Here is a 19,428-nt window from a genome sequence, read left to right on the forward strand (position 1 = left end):
GCCTCTTGCATATGGTTTGGGAGTTCACTCATGATCTGAAACAGTAGCATGAAGTTACACACGTTATTTCGAGTTTATATTTAAGATTTTCTGTTCTTCCTGACCCTGTAAGCTCTTGAGTGTGCATTAAGGCCACTGATGATTTTCGCAGAACAATGGCCTGTTCAGTCAGTGGACTAGTTAGCCCTACAATATTTTGAGAGATATATTTTTACTGTAAAAATCACATAAATAGAAGTCAACTTAATGTATCTGGAAGCTTAAGTGTTGGAGGTGAGAGAACTCTGACAAATGCTTGCCCTGCAAACAGTATTGGGGGCACTTAAAACCAGAACAAAACCCATACGTGCTCCCTCTTTCCTGTTCCATTCTCACAACTCAGCCTTGCTGTCAGTAGTTATTTTGCAATATCTGTTCTTGAATTTAAAACCAAAATAAATAAAAACCCCAAACCAACAACAAAACACCCCAAACCTCAACCCCCCCCATATATTCTGAAGGACAGTTGGCAAAATGTATGATTTTCCCTTTTTATTTTGTTTTTAAAGGTCTTTAGGGTCTTTCTGGCTAGTGAATTCTGATTGTACCTTCACTTAAAGTTAAAAAAAAAATTGCAGTAAAATCACCTTCTCCTTGACCCTAATATCTCCTACTACTCTCCACTGTTTTTCTTGCCGCCCCTTCCCCCCCTTTCTTATTAATTCAATAAGTAACTATTCATGGTAGATCAGCATGGGACTTCCATTTATGATTTAGTTCTGTATCTGACAGCAGACTAGTTATGCCTTGCCAAACTTGTAAAAATGGTTTTGAGTGAGATCTATTTTAGCAGAAGACAAGGGAATGCAGCCTCACTTCTATTTTTGTCATGATTCTAATATAGGAAACAGCTTCCAAAGTCCCTGCCAGTTGCCCTGAACGTCTGTCTGAAAGTGCTAAACAACAGTCAATCCCAACTGTTCCAGATTTATTTATAACTGACTTCTTAGTTATCAATCAGGGCTGCAGCATCATACGTCCTGCATTCCTGTCTTTGAGATTCACTTACAGGCATGTTAAGCTTGGTAGGTCAAATGTACTTCATTTACTGTGATCCTATATAGGCAGCATCTGCATAGAAGACAGAATGTTATTACCAGGAGTCAAAGGGTGAAGTGTGAATGTTTATTTTTTTTTTACAGCCTTTTTTGTCTATTTTGTATTTATAAAGAGTATGTCTTTTCCAAAGTTACTAAGGAATCATTGCAGACGTACCAAAATAAAATGTCTCCACTGCTGTTTTTCATTAGAAGTTCCTTTAGAACTAAAATTAAATCTTTTATTTTTATTTTTTACTTTTTATATTAAACTGTCTTGATGCATTACCAGACATTTCTTTTAAAAAATACAGTTAAATGAAAGATATTTGAAATTATGCTTGACGCAAAATTCAGCGACATGACTTATTCAGCTGTCAAATACTCATGAATTCAAATGTCTTTTCCCTTTTTCTAGATATCTTCTCTTCCATGTTGCATTGCTAGTCTGTAAATTTTCTGTCATTTTGAATATGGTTCTTTCAAATGGAAAACATGTCCAAAAATATAATATTAAATTCTGGAGGAGAGAATGAGTTGGTTTTTGTGTGCTAGCAAACTCAAAGGAAAACAAGAAAAATGGATTGCTGGAATGCCGTGAGGATGATGTGAAGGTTAATCTTTTGTTCACATGTTAATAAAGCCTGACCTCCAAGGCTTCTCCCACCTACTCAAATGTGCTGCACTGGCAGGAAAATCAACCCCTGCTCTTTCTGAAAATATGCCATCACCTCCAGACAGACCTTAGTGTTCTTTTGATGGATAACCTTTCTCATTACTCCTTCATGTCGCGTCAGAGCAGTGGGCAGTGTCTGGACTTACAACAAAGTTCAATATTTTTGGTTTGCTTTGATAAACGTTGAATGAAGAGATTTGGAGCTGACATCACTAGTTGATGCCAAGGGTCAGCATAGTCAGCTAAGTTTTACACTGGTGCTGTTTTATATTGTGGTTTTCTGTCTTCATATTTACATCCGGGTGATGGATGACATCCCTCACAGTTCTGAGTGTATTAATACAGACTTCCAGTATGTACTCTCTAGTATAATTTATTGAGTTTGTGGAATGTTTACAATGTTGGTGCAATATGCGAATTCCCTACACTGTATTCAGAATGCTTTGTTGATACTCTTAGGGCTAGGAACAAAAGGCTGCGGGAACTATTAGCTGTGGCTAATCTGATCAAGCATGAAATATGAAAGATTAAAATAAAATGTTCCTTACGCTCTAGTGACCTCCACCCCCACCCCCACCAAGAGCTTTATCTGGCTAGTTTAGTGAGCAAGTCAGGCCATAGATGTGTAGTCAGTTCTACCAAGCCTTACTAGATAATTTATTGGTTGGTACGGTTGATTAGCAGTGCAGTGGCCTTAGCTGGAGTCCAGAAACATTCCTGCAGCATTGAGCTTGAACAAAGAAGGTTTTCGTGGATTTGGCATCCTGGGCAGGATGGTGTCACCACAGGTCTACTTAGGCACGTTACCTTAGATTTAGTGCTGGACCTGGTGGACGTGGACGGTTGTGTGTGAAAAATGCTGAACTACAATCTCCAGCATGGTGAGTTACACAAGGCTCATTACAGTGCAGTGCTAACATTAAGATTTTGGACCTTGGGGGACCACAGATCAACATGGACATGCCTGTACCATATTCCTCAAGCACATCTATACTACCTATATATTATTGAGGTTTTCCTGTTTTCCCAGATATTCTGCATTTTTGTTACCCTTACTGAATCTCGCCTGACATCACAGAATATGCTGTGAGCATGTGTTTGGGAAAGCAGTCTGGCTTGGTCAATGGTTGAGTTTTGGTTATTATAATAACAAACCCCAAATCATCTGATAGATCAAATAGCCCTTGCAGGATGCATTGCTTGCCAGTGAATTCAATATTTAGGCTGCTGAGAGAACAGGGACTGGTGGCACCCAGCTGTTTTGTCACTGACAGTGTATATTATGCACTTGGGCAGGAGAAGCTGATAACAGCTGACAATGTGTATAAGAAGTTCCTATTTCTAGTTCTGAGCATCTGTATTATTGCCTTAAGGTTTCTTTTTACCCCTCCTATGCATTGTAAAGCTTAGCACCATGTTTTTATGTTGGTGTCACCCTGAGGTGATTTAAATGCTTTGTTTCTGAATAAGGCCAATTCATTCCTATTGCCTGAAAAGTCTTTGGATTACTTCCTTTGGCACCTGTTTAGGTATGTTAGTAACGGAACTGGCAAAATTATAAATGCCATGTGTTGGTTTTGGGGAAGCAGATGCCCAGTTCATAATGTGTTTACTTGGCTTTCACGACAGAGTTTTGGGAATTAAATGTGGTTTGTAGCTAAGTGGTTTTTGAGTACCTGTGAGATGTTAAGAAATAATGAAATATGCACTGAAGAATGTTATCAAATGTAGTTACATATCACAATGACACAGTATTATGCTCTTGCAAAATCCAGATAATTAATATTTTATTGAAATAAAAATTGATGGGTTTTTTACTTATTTGCTGGTCTGCTGAGTTAAGCAATGCTTGTGCTAACTACAGCCTTTTTTTCCCCCGTTTTTTTTATTAAGCAGATGGTGCCAACTGTTTCAAAAACATTCTAGGTTGGGGTGTTGTTTTTTTTTTTTTTTAACAGATTGCTAGCTTTAGAACAACTTTTTAAAAAGTCTTTACTGTTTTTTCTTTGTGATAATGATGACTTTTCTAGCAGTCACTAAAAACTGCTCAATATGTTTTAAAATGACAAAATTATGCATAAGTCTTCCTGTGTTTCTTTCCATTCAGGACTGATGTTTGGATAAAGATGAGATTTAGAGTGAGACGACAAAGCATGGCAGAGCTTGGAGACAGGATGGGTTTGGAACAGCAGGAATGCTTTGGCTTTACAGTTGATTTAGATGTGTGGTGCAGCAGTCTCATCCTCTTGCGTTTTCCCCGTTCTTCAGTTATTTTGTTGTTTGACAAAAATAAGCACACTTGTCCCCAGTGATTCACAGGGGACACTAAGGGTGAACAAGATCTCATGAAGAAGAAAATAGTGTATGCACAAAGTAACATTATGAAGTGAATTTCATGCTTTAATTTAAAACAACTGGTGGGAAAGTTTGTATGAGCCTTCCTGATGGTCTCTAAGGTAATGTTAGGTAGGAACACTGTTGTTGGTAGTCTTCTGACTGATCTTGATTTCATGGATGAGGACCATTTATTTGCACAGTTAATTCTATGGTATGCTTGAAGAATGGTAGCTTCTGCCAGAGGAGCAAGACTGAATGGTTGCAAGGAGGAAGTATGGAATTGTAATTCTAATTTCATCAGTTGGACAAACCAGATACCTTCTTGTGAATACAAATACAGCAGTCTGTTGTACTGAAACTAATTCCTTTGGCTTAACTGATCTAATACCACAGCACCAAAGTCCAGAATGAAATGCCTAGCCAATTTTTGTATTTTTAAAATTGAAGTCAGAGATCATAATATTTGTTCGAATGGAAACGGATGTTCCTTATCCAGCAATACATTGTATGGCGAGAGCTTTTTTTAAATTTTATTTATGTATGTTCCTACACACATGTGTGCAATACCAGACACTGACATCTGAAGCCGGGTGTGTTATCTGTAATCCCCGTGTCTTCCCACAGCAAGGCAGCAACATCCCAAATCAATGCGGTTCACAAAATGTGTGGCAGCAAAATGCAGTACAGAAGAGCAGATTATAACTCAGGTTTGTTCTTGTATAGAATTTTCTTTTAGGTTTTCCATGATACTTGTTCAAGCTTCCCTTTGTAAAGCTCTTCACACTATATTTCCTGTCTTGTCCTAAATGAGAATTCTTGGTGATGTACCAATGGTGATGATTTTAAAATGTCTGTCTTTAACTGGCACAGCAGACTCAAAGAGCATACAGCGAGCTTGCCTCATATAAGAGAATCTCTGTCCCTAAAACTATGCCATTTGTGATTTTTTTTCTATGAGTAAACAAGAATCTGATGAGGCAAAATATGAAAATATTTCTGAGCAATCAAGCCTAGGCAGAACAAATCTGATTCTGAAGTAGCGCTGCAGGATTTTTCTGTCCCAGTTTTCACGTTGCTTTCAACAAATGCTATTTTCTTTTTGAACTGCTAGATTGCTATAGAATTTTTTTTTACCCCTGAAGAAACCACAATTTTTTAGCAAGCATTTGTTGACTCTTCTTCAGTCAGCAGCTAAGGGATGACCAGGTCTCTTCAGAAGGGAGTCAGCATCCATAGTCTCTGCAGGATTTGGTAGTAAAGGTGTTTCTATCATTCTTATTAGTTGCTTATGACTACAGTAACCAAATAAGTAAATAAAGGCTATTTATTATGAGAAGAATATCATGATTGTAGCCAAATATTCCTAAGGTAATCTAGGTTATTACTGAAAACCTTATTTTCAGAGCCAGGACTGTGCAAATTTAGAAAGGATGGGTGGCATAGAATTCAAGAACAAAATTTGGGGTTCTAGTGCAAAGTTGTAAAGCAGAGTAAATCCAACCCCAGTAGCTTCTGTCTTCCTCACTAAATGTTCCTATGAGAGAAACAATTTTCTGTCACTGTCTACATCCCTCTCTCCTTTGTTTTCCTTATGTGGTGTCTAAGCTTTTTCCAGTCGAGCCATGACAAATTTCATGTAATGCCCCACAATTACTGGATTGGCTCCTTTTAGGACTGTTTTTAAGGTGCGGGGGTGGCATGTGAGGGGCAGATGTTGGGCTGCAACTACAGATCGTGGCTCTCAATTATTTTTCTGTAAGAATTGATCTTGCAACACCACATGCTTGACAACAGTCTGTAAAACATTCTCCTAAGTGGAGTAGTCTCTTGTGAGATTTTATGTAATTGGACCAAATAAAATTATTTACTGCCTGTAACACAAAAGATGGATGTTGTCCAAATTTAGATCTGTCCTATCAAGAAATGTATCCCTCATTTATGTTTGTTTTTTCATTATTTTTTTTGTGTTGTTTTTTTTTAAGGTTCTTTTATCCTCAAGAAATTGTGGTTGACTTTTAGTCTAGAGGACACTTGTCTGTGTAGACTTTTTTCCTTCTCCTCCCACCCCCCTTCCTCCAAAGACTGCAAAGTTCTTAAGATATCTCTGAAAGGCTGGAGCACATCCTTAACTGATTCTTCGTTACCTACTAGTGTCCTGGCATTTTTGGTAGTTCTTTTGTTCAGATGAATAACATTTTTAGGATCAGCATCAAACTACATTGGATAATACGATGTCTGTGTACAGTAATATGCTGTATGTGTACAACAGACAAATAAAAGACTAACTTTTCCAGTTTCTGAAGAAGTAATATGCGTTTGGGGCTGATAGGTCATATACAGGAAATAAATTCAGTAGGTCTCCATCACCTAGGTTTCTCTTAATTGCTCAAGCAGATTATTTAAGCAGAAAAAGTTCTTTTGCCTCAAAAGTGAGAGTTCAAGGGCTGCAATAGTCCCAGAGCAGCTTTTCCAGTGCACGCTGTTAATATGATAAATTTTCCTGTCAGACTTCTTCATTTTCACATGGATAATAAGTATTTTAGTATTTGGAATCTGAAGGTGAATACAAGTCTACAGTTTCTCATGGCTACACTTCTAATTTGCTAGAGAAGCCACTTGTTTTTTCACTTTTCCCTGCTAATGTGCTAGTCCCCAGAGTTTCCAAAAAAAGACTGTAATGACAATCCTCTGTGATGTTTTCAATCTCAGCCTGGATGTGCATCTGTCAACCAGCCTTTTTCATATCTGAATCTATTGCAAAGTGTTTTATATCTAACTGGCGGATTGATGGCAATTTACCATGTAACTTCATTTTACAGCATTAGTAATAGATTGCTAGAAGAGTTTTGTAGTCGTAACTGTTCAGAGGCTGTTCAGACATTTCTGGTAGAAGCAAAATACCTTCTTTACAACACAAGTCAAAACAGAGGGTTGTTTTGCTGTATGCAAAACTGCATTAAATTCTAGACTTCTGTTGGACTGTGTGATTATCAGATGACAGAATGTCTCATAACTCGGTCAGCAGTCTCGTCAAAAGGCTTTGAATTTCCCACAGAGAAAATTCAGGTTTCTAAAAGACCTAATTGATTTGTTGCTAGCAATTAAAGGAGGCATACTTGGAAAGTTCGTATTATGGTCTGAAGTTTATGTATCACTTTTCTATTAATTAGTATCTACTGCCTCTCAATTTTGCTTTGACTGATGGGCTAGGTAGTATGAGAAGAGATACTTAGGCCATATCGATTGCTTCCAGCAAAGCCAGTTTTGAAGTTCATATGCATTGCTCTGCACCTACTGATAGGTTTTCTTCATCAGCCTCTTGACTCTTTAGGGAAAACTAAAGGTCAGGTTGAGAGCTGCATAATATTGTCTTCCCAGAAATCATCGATATACTTTTTTGTTAGTCATATGCCAAACAGGCAGGCTGTTTTCTCTCACTTACTGCCTGGAGGGGTTAAGATTGCAATGGGATTTCTTATGCTTTACACAAACTATCTATTTTATTAGAGTGCATTGAGTTAAGTCACAGATGATATTTAAGGCTTGTCTCAAGGGGATTGCTGCTTCCAAAGTCTAAAGAGCAGCTGACTGGAGTCTGGTTCATGCATCTACTAATCACTACTCATGATCACAAGCTTTCAATCAAATGCCCAATTCAGTAAGTTCTGTTTAAATAGCAATTCCAAGCATCCACTTTCTGGACTAACTGTTGTGGTAAACTTATTTGGCCAGATGCTAAAATAATTGACTGGGATTTTTCAACAAGACTTAGTGCCTGTATTTTTTTCTTCATGTTGTGCATTGTTTATCTGCAGTAAAACTTCTTGAAATTCTGACTTAGACTAATTATACCCCTGACTTAAATGGAAAATAGACATGTGCTTGGTTAAATGATGCAGTAATCTAAAGAACTGACAGTGGCCAAAAAATAAAATTGCAGACAAGATTACTGATGGACAGACAGGAAATCTTAAAGATAGTCCTTACTAAAGAATGCAATCTTTTATGAGTTTTCTGAATATTATATGTACTATGAGATTTTTCAGGAGCATGTCTTGGGTATTCAGTATTCTGTAGTATATAGGTAACTAACACCAACTTATATGCAAATTAAATATTTTTTCAATTTATTGGGCAATTAATTTTACTAAAGCTTGACTTGGTTGTGATCACAGGTTTTAAATCTTAATGTTCTTAAAGATGATCTCAAAGAGAAAGGAGGAATCCTATGATTTTATCTTCTAATAATCAAAAATAAATCTTACAAGTTACCAGCTATCCAAATCTGGGACAGGGTTAAGTTCGAAATTTTAACTGTTTTAGCTCTTATTTCAGGAGATGCTGATCCTTTTTTAAAGAAAGGCTTGTATTTAGTGAAACAGAAGCATATAAAGCTTGATGACATTTCCTAAATAAGAGCACTGAATTTTTAGGGGTGTGTATCTCTTTGTCATTTTTGTGGATGATAAATAAATATGTTAGACGGTGATATATGGTATACTAATTGAGCATACATGTATATTATACTGCTTATATCAAACTGAATCATTGAGTACACATCACATGGCCTACTCGGGAGGTAAAAATAGTCTGGCATAGATTCCCACTGGATTTGTAGCTACTATGAAATGTCTGTATGGAGAACAAAATATTAATTCTGATTGAGAAGTCTCTTATCAATGATATATTTAAATAGGGAATGTATATTTAAGCTAAAGTGAAGTATATTAAATAATCCTATGTAGCTGTTTATACTGAAATTTTGCATACATCATGGCTAAAAGACTCCCAAGCAGACAGAAAATATGTTTCTCCTTCAGTCTTGTCGCTTCATAGTACACATATGAAAGAAAATGCTGCTAATTCTGATTTGAATGACTGTCAGTTCACAATATCTAGCTGAATTTTCCTCCAAAACCCACTAACGCCTAAGACCCTAAAAAAAGGTTTTAGGCAGCAAAAAGAGAGTGGAGAAGTGAAAGCATTACCTGAAATTTGAACATATCTAAGTACAGAAAAAGCTTTCCATCACTTACCTGTAGGAAGTAACCAGACCGCTTTTGTCAAATGGAAGCAGTTAAATGTTTGTCTGATTCTCATTAACCACTTCTAAAGCCAAGTATATTTTACTGTGGTTTGTGTCATCCCACGCCCACCCCCCAATCTAAATAATATTTCATTAAATGTTGCCTTTTCTTTTGTCTTGTAAATGGAAATACATTAATTGATCTGTAAGTATTATGAGCTCCAGGATAAAAGCAATCTTATGAATAGTGGTATCAAGGATCTGATAATATTTTGTTTTGCTAATAGCTTGTGTTATGTCTTGTTTTACTAATCTATGAAGCACCATTCTTCTTTCAAATCATTGGAATAAGTTCAAGGGGATGATTGGGGGTGGTGATGAAAGAGATTCTGTTCTAGCACTGCAGCATATTTGTGGTTTCAGAGGGTCATATAAAATAAGTCATTCCCTGCTCCCACTCCTGTGATCAGTTGTAATCACTTCATGCATTAGAAGCTTGTGCTGTCTTTATAAATTCCTATAAACATTATATTTATAATATTCCATATTCCATTCCTAGAATCACTGCGGTGATCCACATGATTCTATTCCTAAGATAATGATGCAGTAATATAAAATTAGTGCAATATAATCTGAATATATATATATATATGTATATCAGCGATTTGCTGAAGGTAATATCCTGAATTATACCTCTGTTCTCTCAAATCAGAGGTTAGGACAGGCAATGGAAATGCATCAGTGCTGGAGTGGAAGACACCATGGATGCCTCTGCCCAAGCCATATATATGCGGCGCTCTAATTTCAAAAGCTAGGAGCAGCTGAGAACTGGTCTTTCTCAGATGTCTCAGTGCTGTGTTTGGCAGTTTTAATCTACTTTATACCATGCAAATTCTAACTAGTTTTGGGACTAGATATGTAGGACTAGTATGTAACTACTAATTGTACCAAGATGGTATAATCAGTAGTCTCTTGTATACCAATGGAAGCTGTACAGGTAAAGTGAAAAACATAATGTTTTAGACGATTTGGTAAGTCCAGTAATTTTTTTTGGTAAAATGTACCATTCTGATCTCCCAGGGGAATGCATACTCTCACTAATCAGAAATTTTGTTGGTTTTTTTGAGAGAGATAAATTTGTTCTGTAGCTATGAGTAATCAAGTTTTGGAAAAACCTTCCGTTATTAAGGAAGGTCTTTCAAGCTGCCTCTTTTCCATATGGTCAACAAAGACAAGAAATTTGAGCAACTAGAACCTGAAAACAATCCACATGTGAGTGGACATGCAAACCCATTATTAACCAGCAACACACCACAGCAGCAACTGACAAATTGACTACTTGATTGAAAGAAGGAAAGTCAAAGTCTAGTTACTGAAGCTCTGCCTGCTGTCTTAAGAAATGTCTTACAACTTATGTTCCTCTCTAGGCACAGTTCACTCACTGTGAGGCACAGATTATATCTATCTGCTCATGGGAGAGTTAGAATCGTACAAAATCAGGAAATATGTTGCTGGCTTGGTCTATGTAAATGACATTGGGCATCTTCTCTTTTAGAAGTTCTTTACTTTGAATGAAGCTCTTGACAATAGTCCCAAGTATTTTGTGTATCATAGCTCTAGTAAGTGCTGTTTCCTTTCTTCTTTAAAAATAATTTTTAAGAAAAACATATCATTTAGAATTAATTTATGTTGTAAATCCAAATATCATATTTTATTATTTAAAAATAACTGACTTCAGCTAAAAAATAACCTGGATTTTGGGACCTGTGCTCTCTTCCCCTGAAAATTTTTGTGAAGTTAATTTTACCTCATGCTAACACTATGCATGAAATAGAAGCTGAAATCAAGCAGATTATTGATATTTATCTAGAATTTTCCTACATTAATGATGCTTGGAGTAGAATTGGAAATTGACTTATTTGCAAAGAAGAGTAACAAGTTTTGTTCAAATTTGGAAACTGATCTCTTTTCAGCCATCTGTTCAGAATAAAAGCAGCAGCAGCAGACCTGACCCCCTCCAGATAATGACAATGAGCTGTGGTGCCCAGAGTGGCCCCCATTCATATTTCCCTTGAAAACCAAAATCGGAAAGTTCTATTCTGAATTTAGTTGCTTTTTGGATATTTAGGAATGTAAATGCATGCTTTTTCATGCTGCTGACCCAGTAAACTTCACAAAGATAACTCTTGCCTCATCAAAAATTTAGTCTTTGTCATATGATTAGTTCATGTGACTACTCTTACAACTACAATAAGCCAAATTGTATGTTACAGCCTTTTATGTTTTCATACACTTTAAATCTGATTTATAACTGCTATAGATCATGTTGCAGTCCGAAGTCTGAAGTTTTAAAATGGCTGTGACCTTTGAAAGCAGAGACAACCCTGTAAATTTGTTGTTGCAATGTTTTACACTAGCGTTGAAGCAAAGTGCCAGATAAAAAGAAAGGTTTTAGTACAGTACGCTTGTAGAATATCCTTTTAGTTACAGGTGGGTAGGAGTTCATTAGTTACAGGTGGGGTAGCAGTATTTACTACAGGACAAACTGAGATGGTATATATATATACTGGGACTTTTCCCCATAAGCGGTGAAAGTCTTGAAGTAGTGATGACTAGCAAATCCTTTCTGCTGCTTGACATGTTTTGGAATTGAAAGAACTTTATAAATCCTTAGCTGCATATATTCGCTACAGCACTATCAAAATGTTGTCCTTTCTATTCAGCACTATTCCTCAGTGCAGAGGAAACATTGGGGCACTTCTCTCGTGTCCTCAAAATAATGCCTCATGTCCTCATGGAGCAAGCTGATGTTCTTTGGGTGGATTTTTATGTTTGTGGTTTTTTTCTTTTTTCTTTGCCATTTACATTGAAAGATGTGGAGAAAAACTGTTCTTAAAATTTATGACAACATAGGAGGTTTCTAATTTCTCTGTTTTTTCTGATATGGTAAGATCATTAGTAGTAAGGCTTAAATGCTAGTTTCCATTCTTTTGGTAATTTCAGTGATGCAGCCTATTTAATGGTAAAATTGAAAATATGAAGACATGCAGTTTATTTCACAGAAGCTACTGATACTGAGCCTCTGGTTCCATTCAGCTCTTCCATGTGATCTGCTTGCTTGCTGACTTTTCCTTATGTATCCTGGCTTCCATTTAACTATGTAAATTTCATTTAATTGCTATTTAGATTCAGGACCCAATTATTTTTCAATGGAACTCAGGATATGGAGCAAATACCTTTAATTAAAAACAAACAAAACCTACCCCAAAACCTGCCTTTAATGTGGTGTATGGAGGATTTCTTGCCTTTCAGACTTAGTCTGGTACTCCTGAAAAATGCATAAAAATGAACAGGAATCTCAGTGTAAGATGCTGAACTGTTCACATTTCTGGCACACCTTTTGTTTTTCAGAGAAAGGAATCAGCTGACAGGGTCATACAGTGCCATTTAAAATTAGACTGACTAAAAGAAATTCATCTTTGCTGCTCTGACTAATACATAATTTCACTCTTCTGCAGTAGCTAAGTGAGATTACAGCCCTTTCTATTTTGAGGGGTTTTAAGTATTTAAAGTCTTTGATGTTTTTTGAAAATCCAGTCGTGTCACTGCAATGTTTAAAAGAAAGTCTGCTTTTTTTTTTTTAACACCTCAGATTTTTATTTTTAAAAAATGAGTTTCATTTTTAATAGTAATTTCATCTTTGGATTTAGAAATGTGTTTTATTCATGTTCAAAGCATCTTCTAATAAGATTACTAAGGCTGACTTTGAGCAATGACCCTTTGTCATCACACTAACTGATTTAGAAATTTGGTTCACACTGTTTCTAAATGTTCCTTTGCTGTGGGCTTTTAAAACAGACTTATTCTAAAAGTTCTAGTAAATACAACCATTATTCAATTAAAAGCTATTTTTTAAAATCCAGGAAAAAAAGTGCTACTTATATTTAATGAAAAAAATGTCTATTTAAATCTGCTTTTTTGAGTTAGCCATCTCCACCATCCAAAAATAAACCCAAAGACATGAGACTAGAACATAAATTTTCTTTACCAGTTTAATGCCATCTTATTTTTTTACATAATAATATAAGGTAGATATATGTTGACATAGTTTTATAAGATCTTAGGTGGATGATAGATGCTATTGTAATCTTGGAGCCTATAAAAACATCAGAAAGGACACAGTCTAAACTTTAAAAAGATAGAATAAAGTGTGCTTCAAAGGTAGTTAACTTTTTTCAAGTGTTAAGGAGTTCTGTTTTGCATATGAAATGGATATATGTGACTACCCAGAGACAATTCTCACTTGCTATGCATTATGTAAAGAGAAGAAAGTTCTTCTCTTCATTCTCTTAGTTCTGCCACTGAACCTCAGTGTTATAAAACTGAAAACACATGACCCTTAGAATATGATTTCTATACCTAATTTTGTAAGTGGGCTGAATTTTAGGACTTGCAGATTTGAGGTCAGTTATATAGTAAATCAATAAATGATATGCAGACCTCTGACTTGGATATACAAATACTCTTCGATCTTATATATGATTTTTTTTCTTTATTTGAGAAGTAGCCCCAATTCTAAGAGCCAGGAATAGGTTAATCTTTCCCTGTTGATTATGTAACAATTGAATGCCAAAATGCTGGCTTTGTTACCAGAAGACGCAGCTTATGGTTGATGTATTTGAACAGCAATTTATACACTGCTGTTCTCAAATGCAAGAATTTAAAGAACTTATGAATTACTTTTGGTAACTGCATTGAGGAAGGATGGGCAGAACACATGCATGAAAACTCCAATAGGATGGCCTGTAATTTGTATCAACATGCCAGTGTTTAACATAGAAGTATGAATATCAAGACTCTGCTATTAAAAGCAAGGCAGAATAAGCACCTTAACCTTTCCATCTAGCACATTGTTTTGAAGGGATCACTGAAGCCTTATTACAAAATGTGTTTTCAGTACTACAGAAAGGTTCCCATCATTAGAGAAGGTATGTCTACGTTGATTTTAATTGGAATAGAGATTTTCCAGATTGTCTAGGCTAGCAAAAATGCATTTTCCAGACTATAGCAACATTATATGGTAGTTTCAAGTGTATCTTGCATTTCAGGTGACAACCTTGTTTCAAGCTTGTGGGACACAGCATATATGCCAGATTTTCCAGTTTGTTCCCAGCAAGTGAAATTAGACGAACTGAAGTAAATTATCCTTTCATATGGAAATTGTGTCACTGTTTAGATGTCAGAATGGGACATGTACAAAGGAGCTTAGCTCTTGTACTGCTTTCCATAAAGTAATGAATCCTTGAGTTCAAGGTTGAGGAGCTCCTAGGCTGTGTGCTTCAGAATTTAGGGAAACTAATCTTTCTCCTCATCTTCCCTCTGCTAGTACCCCTTTAAAAGTTGTACTAACTTTTCTTACAACAAAATACACTGTTCCCTTTTTCCAGTGAATTGTAAAAAGTTTTGGGTCTGATGATTGTATATAATCAGAAGGGATGGCATGGAGTGAGGAAGATACAAGAAGTGCATGGATGGAAAGTAAAATGAAGCTAAAAGTGACGGTGACTGCGAGCTAATTATTTTCAAACTCAATATAATTAGTTTTGTAAAGGCTAAAACTAAAATTTTGAAGTGTGTTTATATCTTTAGGGGACTGTTTTAAGAGAATTACATTTGCTAGAGAGGAAACCAATGTTTTTACTCAATAAGTATTCAACTGTTTATTGGGACTGGTATCTTTACTCCAGCTCTAGGTATGCAAGTTCCTTGTTTGCTAGAAAGAGTGACGATCAAATTATTTTGTTTTCTTGGGTGAATGAGTCTTTCTAGATGTGTTCTAGGCTATAACTATGTTGTTAACTCAAACTTTTTGTCACATCTGAAAACAAACAGCTACATAGAATTTAATGTTCTTTGAGAAGTCACACAGGACTGGAGATGGTAGGGTAAGATGTAATTTGGTAGATAATAACTCTACAGAGGAAAACACTTTTTCAGTGTCTATTTTAATTTTTTTTGTAAATCAGAGTTGTGTAGAATTTATCTAAAAAGGACGTGCCAAATGGTATTCACTCAATAATGCAAAATTAGGGTAAGTCGGTACAATATTAATAGCAAATAGACTGTGTGAAGCTATGTCAAAGGTTGTCATAATTTAAATATGTTGTTTCATCATGCAGATGCTTAGTTTGTGTCAAGGGTCTTAGGCAGAGAGAGTCTAGCAGTCCCTGCTTAAACTCCAGCTGCCTCCAATTGCTGCAGATTTTCTGAAAAGACGTTGCCTGTAAGACTCACAAGTGCCAAATTGTAAAGGTCAAAGCAAACATGTTCGCGTTCAGTGAGAAAACTGAGTTGTACTGATCGTGGTGCAAAAGAGCAATGCATGCTTGAAAAAGTCCTCTACACTGGGCAGCTGTATTCAAGCCTAGCAGCCAGCCTTTAGGTGGCTTTCTTGGTGTACAGTGTGCTGTATTAGTTTCATTTCTGAAGTAGCAAAAGCATGGACTGCTTGGGTCAAATCTTCATTCAAATTTAACAACATTAAGAAAAACTGAAGAAAGCTTTCTTGCCAGCTGCATTCAGAAGAGCACTGAATGCCACACTCCTAGTTTTAGTGGCTAATTTAAAGTCCTGGAATTCTGAATCACTTGGAGCAATTTTTATTGGACTTTCTTCTTTCTTTCTTTTGAACTGCTTTATTTATATAGAAATAACAACAGCAGGTCTTTGACTCATAATAAAAGACAATGCACGCCGTTGTTTTTTGCTCATGCTTACTGGTTTTAGGTGAGCAGTTTTTTCATAGTTCAGTATGTAAGCATAGAAGTCTGTTTATCTGTTTACCTGTCCAATTTTTTGACCCTACTAATATTTATTCATTGTACATAGTAACCAGAAACTTGGTGCCTGCTTTGTAAGACGATGAACACAGATATCAGCAGATACCACTAATAAATAGCTTAGATACAGCTATTTGATAATAAGAATCCCTTATTCACCAGCCTATATTCTTACTGCTCAAAATCATTAATTAATCAAATAAACATACTCATATGCAGCAAACACACTTGCTTCCATTCTGAAATCAATACTGTATGAGAGTATGATCTATTTGGTGAATTTAATTTATGAAAAAACCTACCAGCCTTAACAGTTATTTGTAATTTGTATATCTTACTCACTTGGGTTTGTTTTCTTTATCAAAAAAATGCTTTATAAATTAACCTGTTTTTTTCTTTCTTGTGCCTTTATCCTTTCCAAGGTTATGCCTTTCTGCTGTTCCAGGAAGAAAGCTCTGTACAAGCTCTGATAGATGCCTGTCTGGAAGAAGATGGGAAACTTTACCTGTGTGTGTCGAGTCCCACAATCAAGGATAAACCAGTAAGTAGCTTATGCCATGACACTTGTGCTGGTTGCTGACCCACTTGCTGTTACTCTTTTCAGTTAATAAATAAATAAATAAAGAAATACAGTTAACTGACTTGCCCATTTCCTGTTGCTGCCCTTGCTGTTACATTGAATTGTCTTTCTGTATCAGCACAACATGGTTAGAAACATTTCCTTCTTTTTGATAAATGCTATGTTCAATTAACTTTTATATTTGGTACTTCTAGTATCTCACAGCAGTATGCATCCTTTTACAATATTAGCTGTAAAACAATCAGATTATAATCTTTCCCTTTATATTATGAAATGTTTCATTTCATTGCATAAGGCTTTATTTTAACACACACTCCCCCCCCCTTAAAATCTAGATAGCTTCAAATATCCTCTGTACTTCTTTAGGTTTCTTAATTAGTATTTTTTCTGCATGCTATTGCTAATCAATTTACGATTTTGGTCTTATTTACCCACTATAAACTGTAGAGTAAAAACAAGTAATGCAGAAAGCTATAGCAGAATAGAAGACATACGGTGACCTGTTTCTATTGTTCACATCTTTAATATTCTTTAATGCTAGTCTTTTTTGTAGCTGTGGCTACACACAGGTTAGATGAAAACTACAGAAGAACATGATCAGATAAAAAAAGTGCTGCCTTTTAAAAACGCTATTAAAAAGCTTGCACAGATGAATGAAAACCCAATATTACAGCACAGAGAATGTGCTTATGTGAATTCTAGGATCAAAAAAATGGATGGATGAACAGGTTTATCCACGTAACTTGTGAGCGGCTTTTCCTCTGTGTAATCTGAAGATTTCTTATTGACTGTGTTGCTTGCTGCTTAACAGAAGCAAGCATTCGCACATAAAAACACCTTTTGTGTCCAAGCACAGAAATTAATTTTATCTCCGCTCCTATGACTGCTTTAAAATTTGTGGATCACTGTACGTGACTTCAGGAAAGCCAGAAGCCCGAACTGCAACTGTAATTGCACATTAATGGTAAAATGTTCTGAAAGTCCTTTCACGGATTTCTCATTATAATGGCGATTGGGGGCAGGGAATGAATGAGGTAGGAGTTTGCTATGATGAAATTTGACTCAAGCCTGGCCTCTAGAGGTGATAAATGATCTGTTCACCCTCTTTCAAACAGATAAGCTATGTTCTCAAATTGTTTTGGTGCTTATACGACTGATTTACTGCTTTTGTTAAGTTAAAATTGTATTTTTTAATTATAGAAGGATTTGGAAGTTGTTTCTTATTTTTGAGCTGTCAATTTCCTCTACTAAAAACAATTCTTAAAACAGGTACAAATTCGACCTTGGAACCTAAGTGACAGTGACTTTGTGATGGATGGGTCTCAGCCTTTGGATCCAAGAAAAACTATCTTTGTTGGAGGAGTTCCACGGCCCCTCCGAGCTGGTGAGTAGAAGGAAAATGTAGGGTATGTAGCAGGGGATTCCAGATTAAGCTGAAGAGATTATATAACACATGTAAAAACAGAAAATACACCCTGTCTTTTCCAAAGATATAGCTCACTTTCTAAATCAGTGAGTGCCTTCCTATCTAAAAATACAAACTGAACGTTTTTATCTTTTAAATCGGGTACTAATTAGGATTTTACATAGAAACAATTTTCTCCAAGTTTGCATAATATCCAAGACTTTGGGTGAATATTTTTTTTTTTTTTTGTACCACCTTAATCCTAACCCTGATTTGTTTGGCTGAGATGCAGACAAGTTCCCTTTTCCTTTGACTAGAATACAAACTTCTGCCAGACCCTTTCCAAACCAATTCCAACTGTAGCTTTATGATTTCTCTTTCCCTTTTTCTCAACCCTAACCCTAATTTTCCCATGGAGTTATAGACAAGGTCCCTCCATCGTTGTCTGGAAGAAGGACTTCTGGGTCAGGTTTCCTGGTAGCCCTTGCTTTCCTTTGGCAGCCACTTTCCAGTCCACTAGAACTTCACCTCCTTGCTTTATCTTTTGGTAATCCTAATTCTTTTGGGAAGCTGTACACAAGGTTCCCCAGCTATTGCTGACAGTTAATATTTCTCACAGTCCAGTTTTCTTGGCAACTTTCACTTTCCTCACCATCTTAAAATAAGGCATAATTGTAAGACAGTAATTATGTAAATAGTAACAATTAAAAACTACCTCATTTCTAATTATAGCCTTTATAAAACTGTGTAATTTGGCATGTCCTAGATTACATTTGCATTTGAAAACAGACGCCTTGAAATAGTTAACTACTCCAAAGCAGACAAATAATTTCCAGTTTTTCTTGTTTGCAGCTTTAAAGATCTGATACAGAAGTTTTTACTAAGATGTTTGAGCACTGCATGGTTTCCTTGCCCTGGAATCCTATATATTCTCTGTTTATTGGCAAAAGTAACTTACTGGAAATACTGTTGTAAATGTTTAAGTGTTCCTGATGTTTATTCTGTACTGTCACTTTCTGGGGTCACTACCCAAATGATGATTCCAAATCATTAGGAAGCAGAAGAATCTACTAGTCACTACATTATGCTGATAGTTTTCCCTTAATGTTTGGAGCAAGAGTATTACCTGGTTTGGTAGAATGAGTCAGACATTGGTTTGCTTTTTGCAAATGGACAAATTAGCATATGGTCTTCCGTTAATGTCACACACAATTTATACAAACACACATACATACTCAATTTGAAAATTGTCTCTATTCTGTATGTAATTAACCAGTAAGAATTTTGCGAGAAGAAAAAGGATCTAAATATTTAGTTTATCTTTTTCATTTTCTCCTAGATAGCTGAATTTTAACTTGCTACTGATAGTGTTTTCATACATTAGCATAGAAAAATGGCTGGCTTGGCAGGGCCTGTGCAGGTCCTAGTATCTTGCTTTACGCAGGTCTTTCCCTCATCCATCTGACAAGTTTTTTTGCCTATCAACTTT

At 36.0% G+C, this 19,428-nt stretch overlaps 1 protein-coding gene across 7 annotated transcripts in view; it reads left to right on the plus strand.

Moving 5' to 3' along the window:
• CPEB3 (cytoplasmic polyadenylation element binding protein 3) overlaps positions 1–19,428 on the plus strand; it is a 92,296-nt gene that overhangs the window by 63,223 nt on the left and 9,645 nt on the right. For all 7 annotated transcript variants that reach the window (XM_080403611.1, XM_080403612.1, XM_080403608.1 and 4 more), the window contains 2 exons: positions 16,377–16,495; positions 17,804–17,918. In XM_080403611.1, the coding sequence (XP_080259737.1) occupies positions 16,377–16,495; positions 17,804–17,918 (234 nt within the window). The remainder of the gene's footprint in view (positions 1–16,376; positions 16,496–17,803; positions 17,919–19,428) is intronic.

The sequence above is a fragment of the Falco punctatus genome, assembly GCF_963210335.1.
Source record: "Falco punctatus genome assembly, chromosome: 9".
Classification (NCBI taxonomy): Eukaryota; Metazoa; Chordata; class Aves; order Falconiformes; family Falconidae; genus Falco; species Falco punctatus.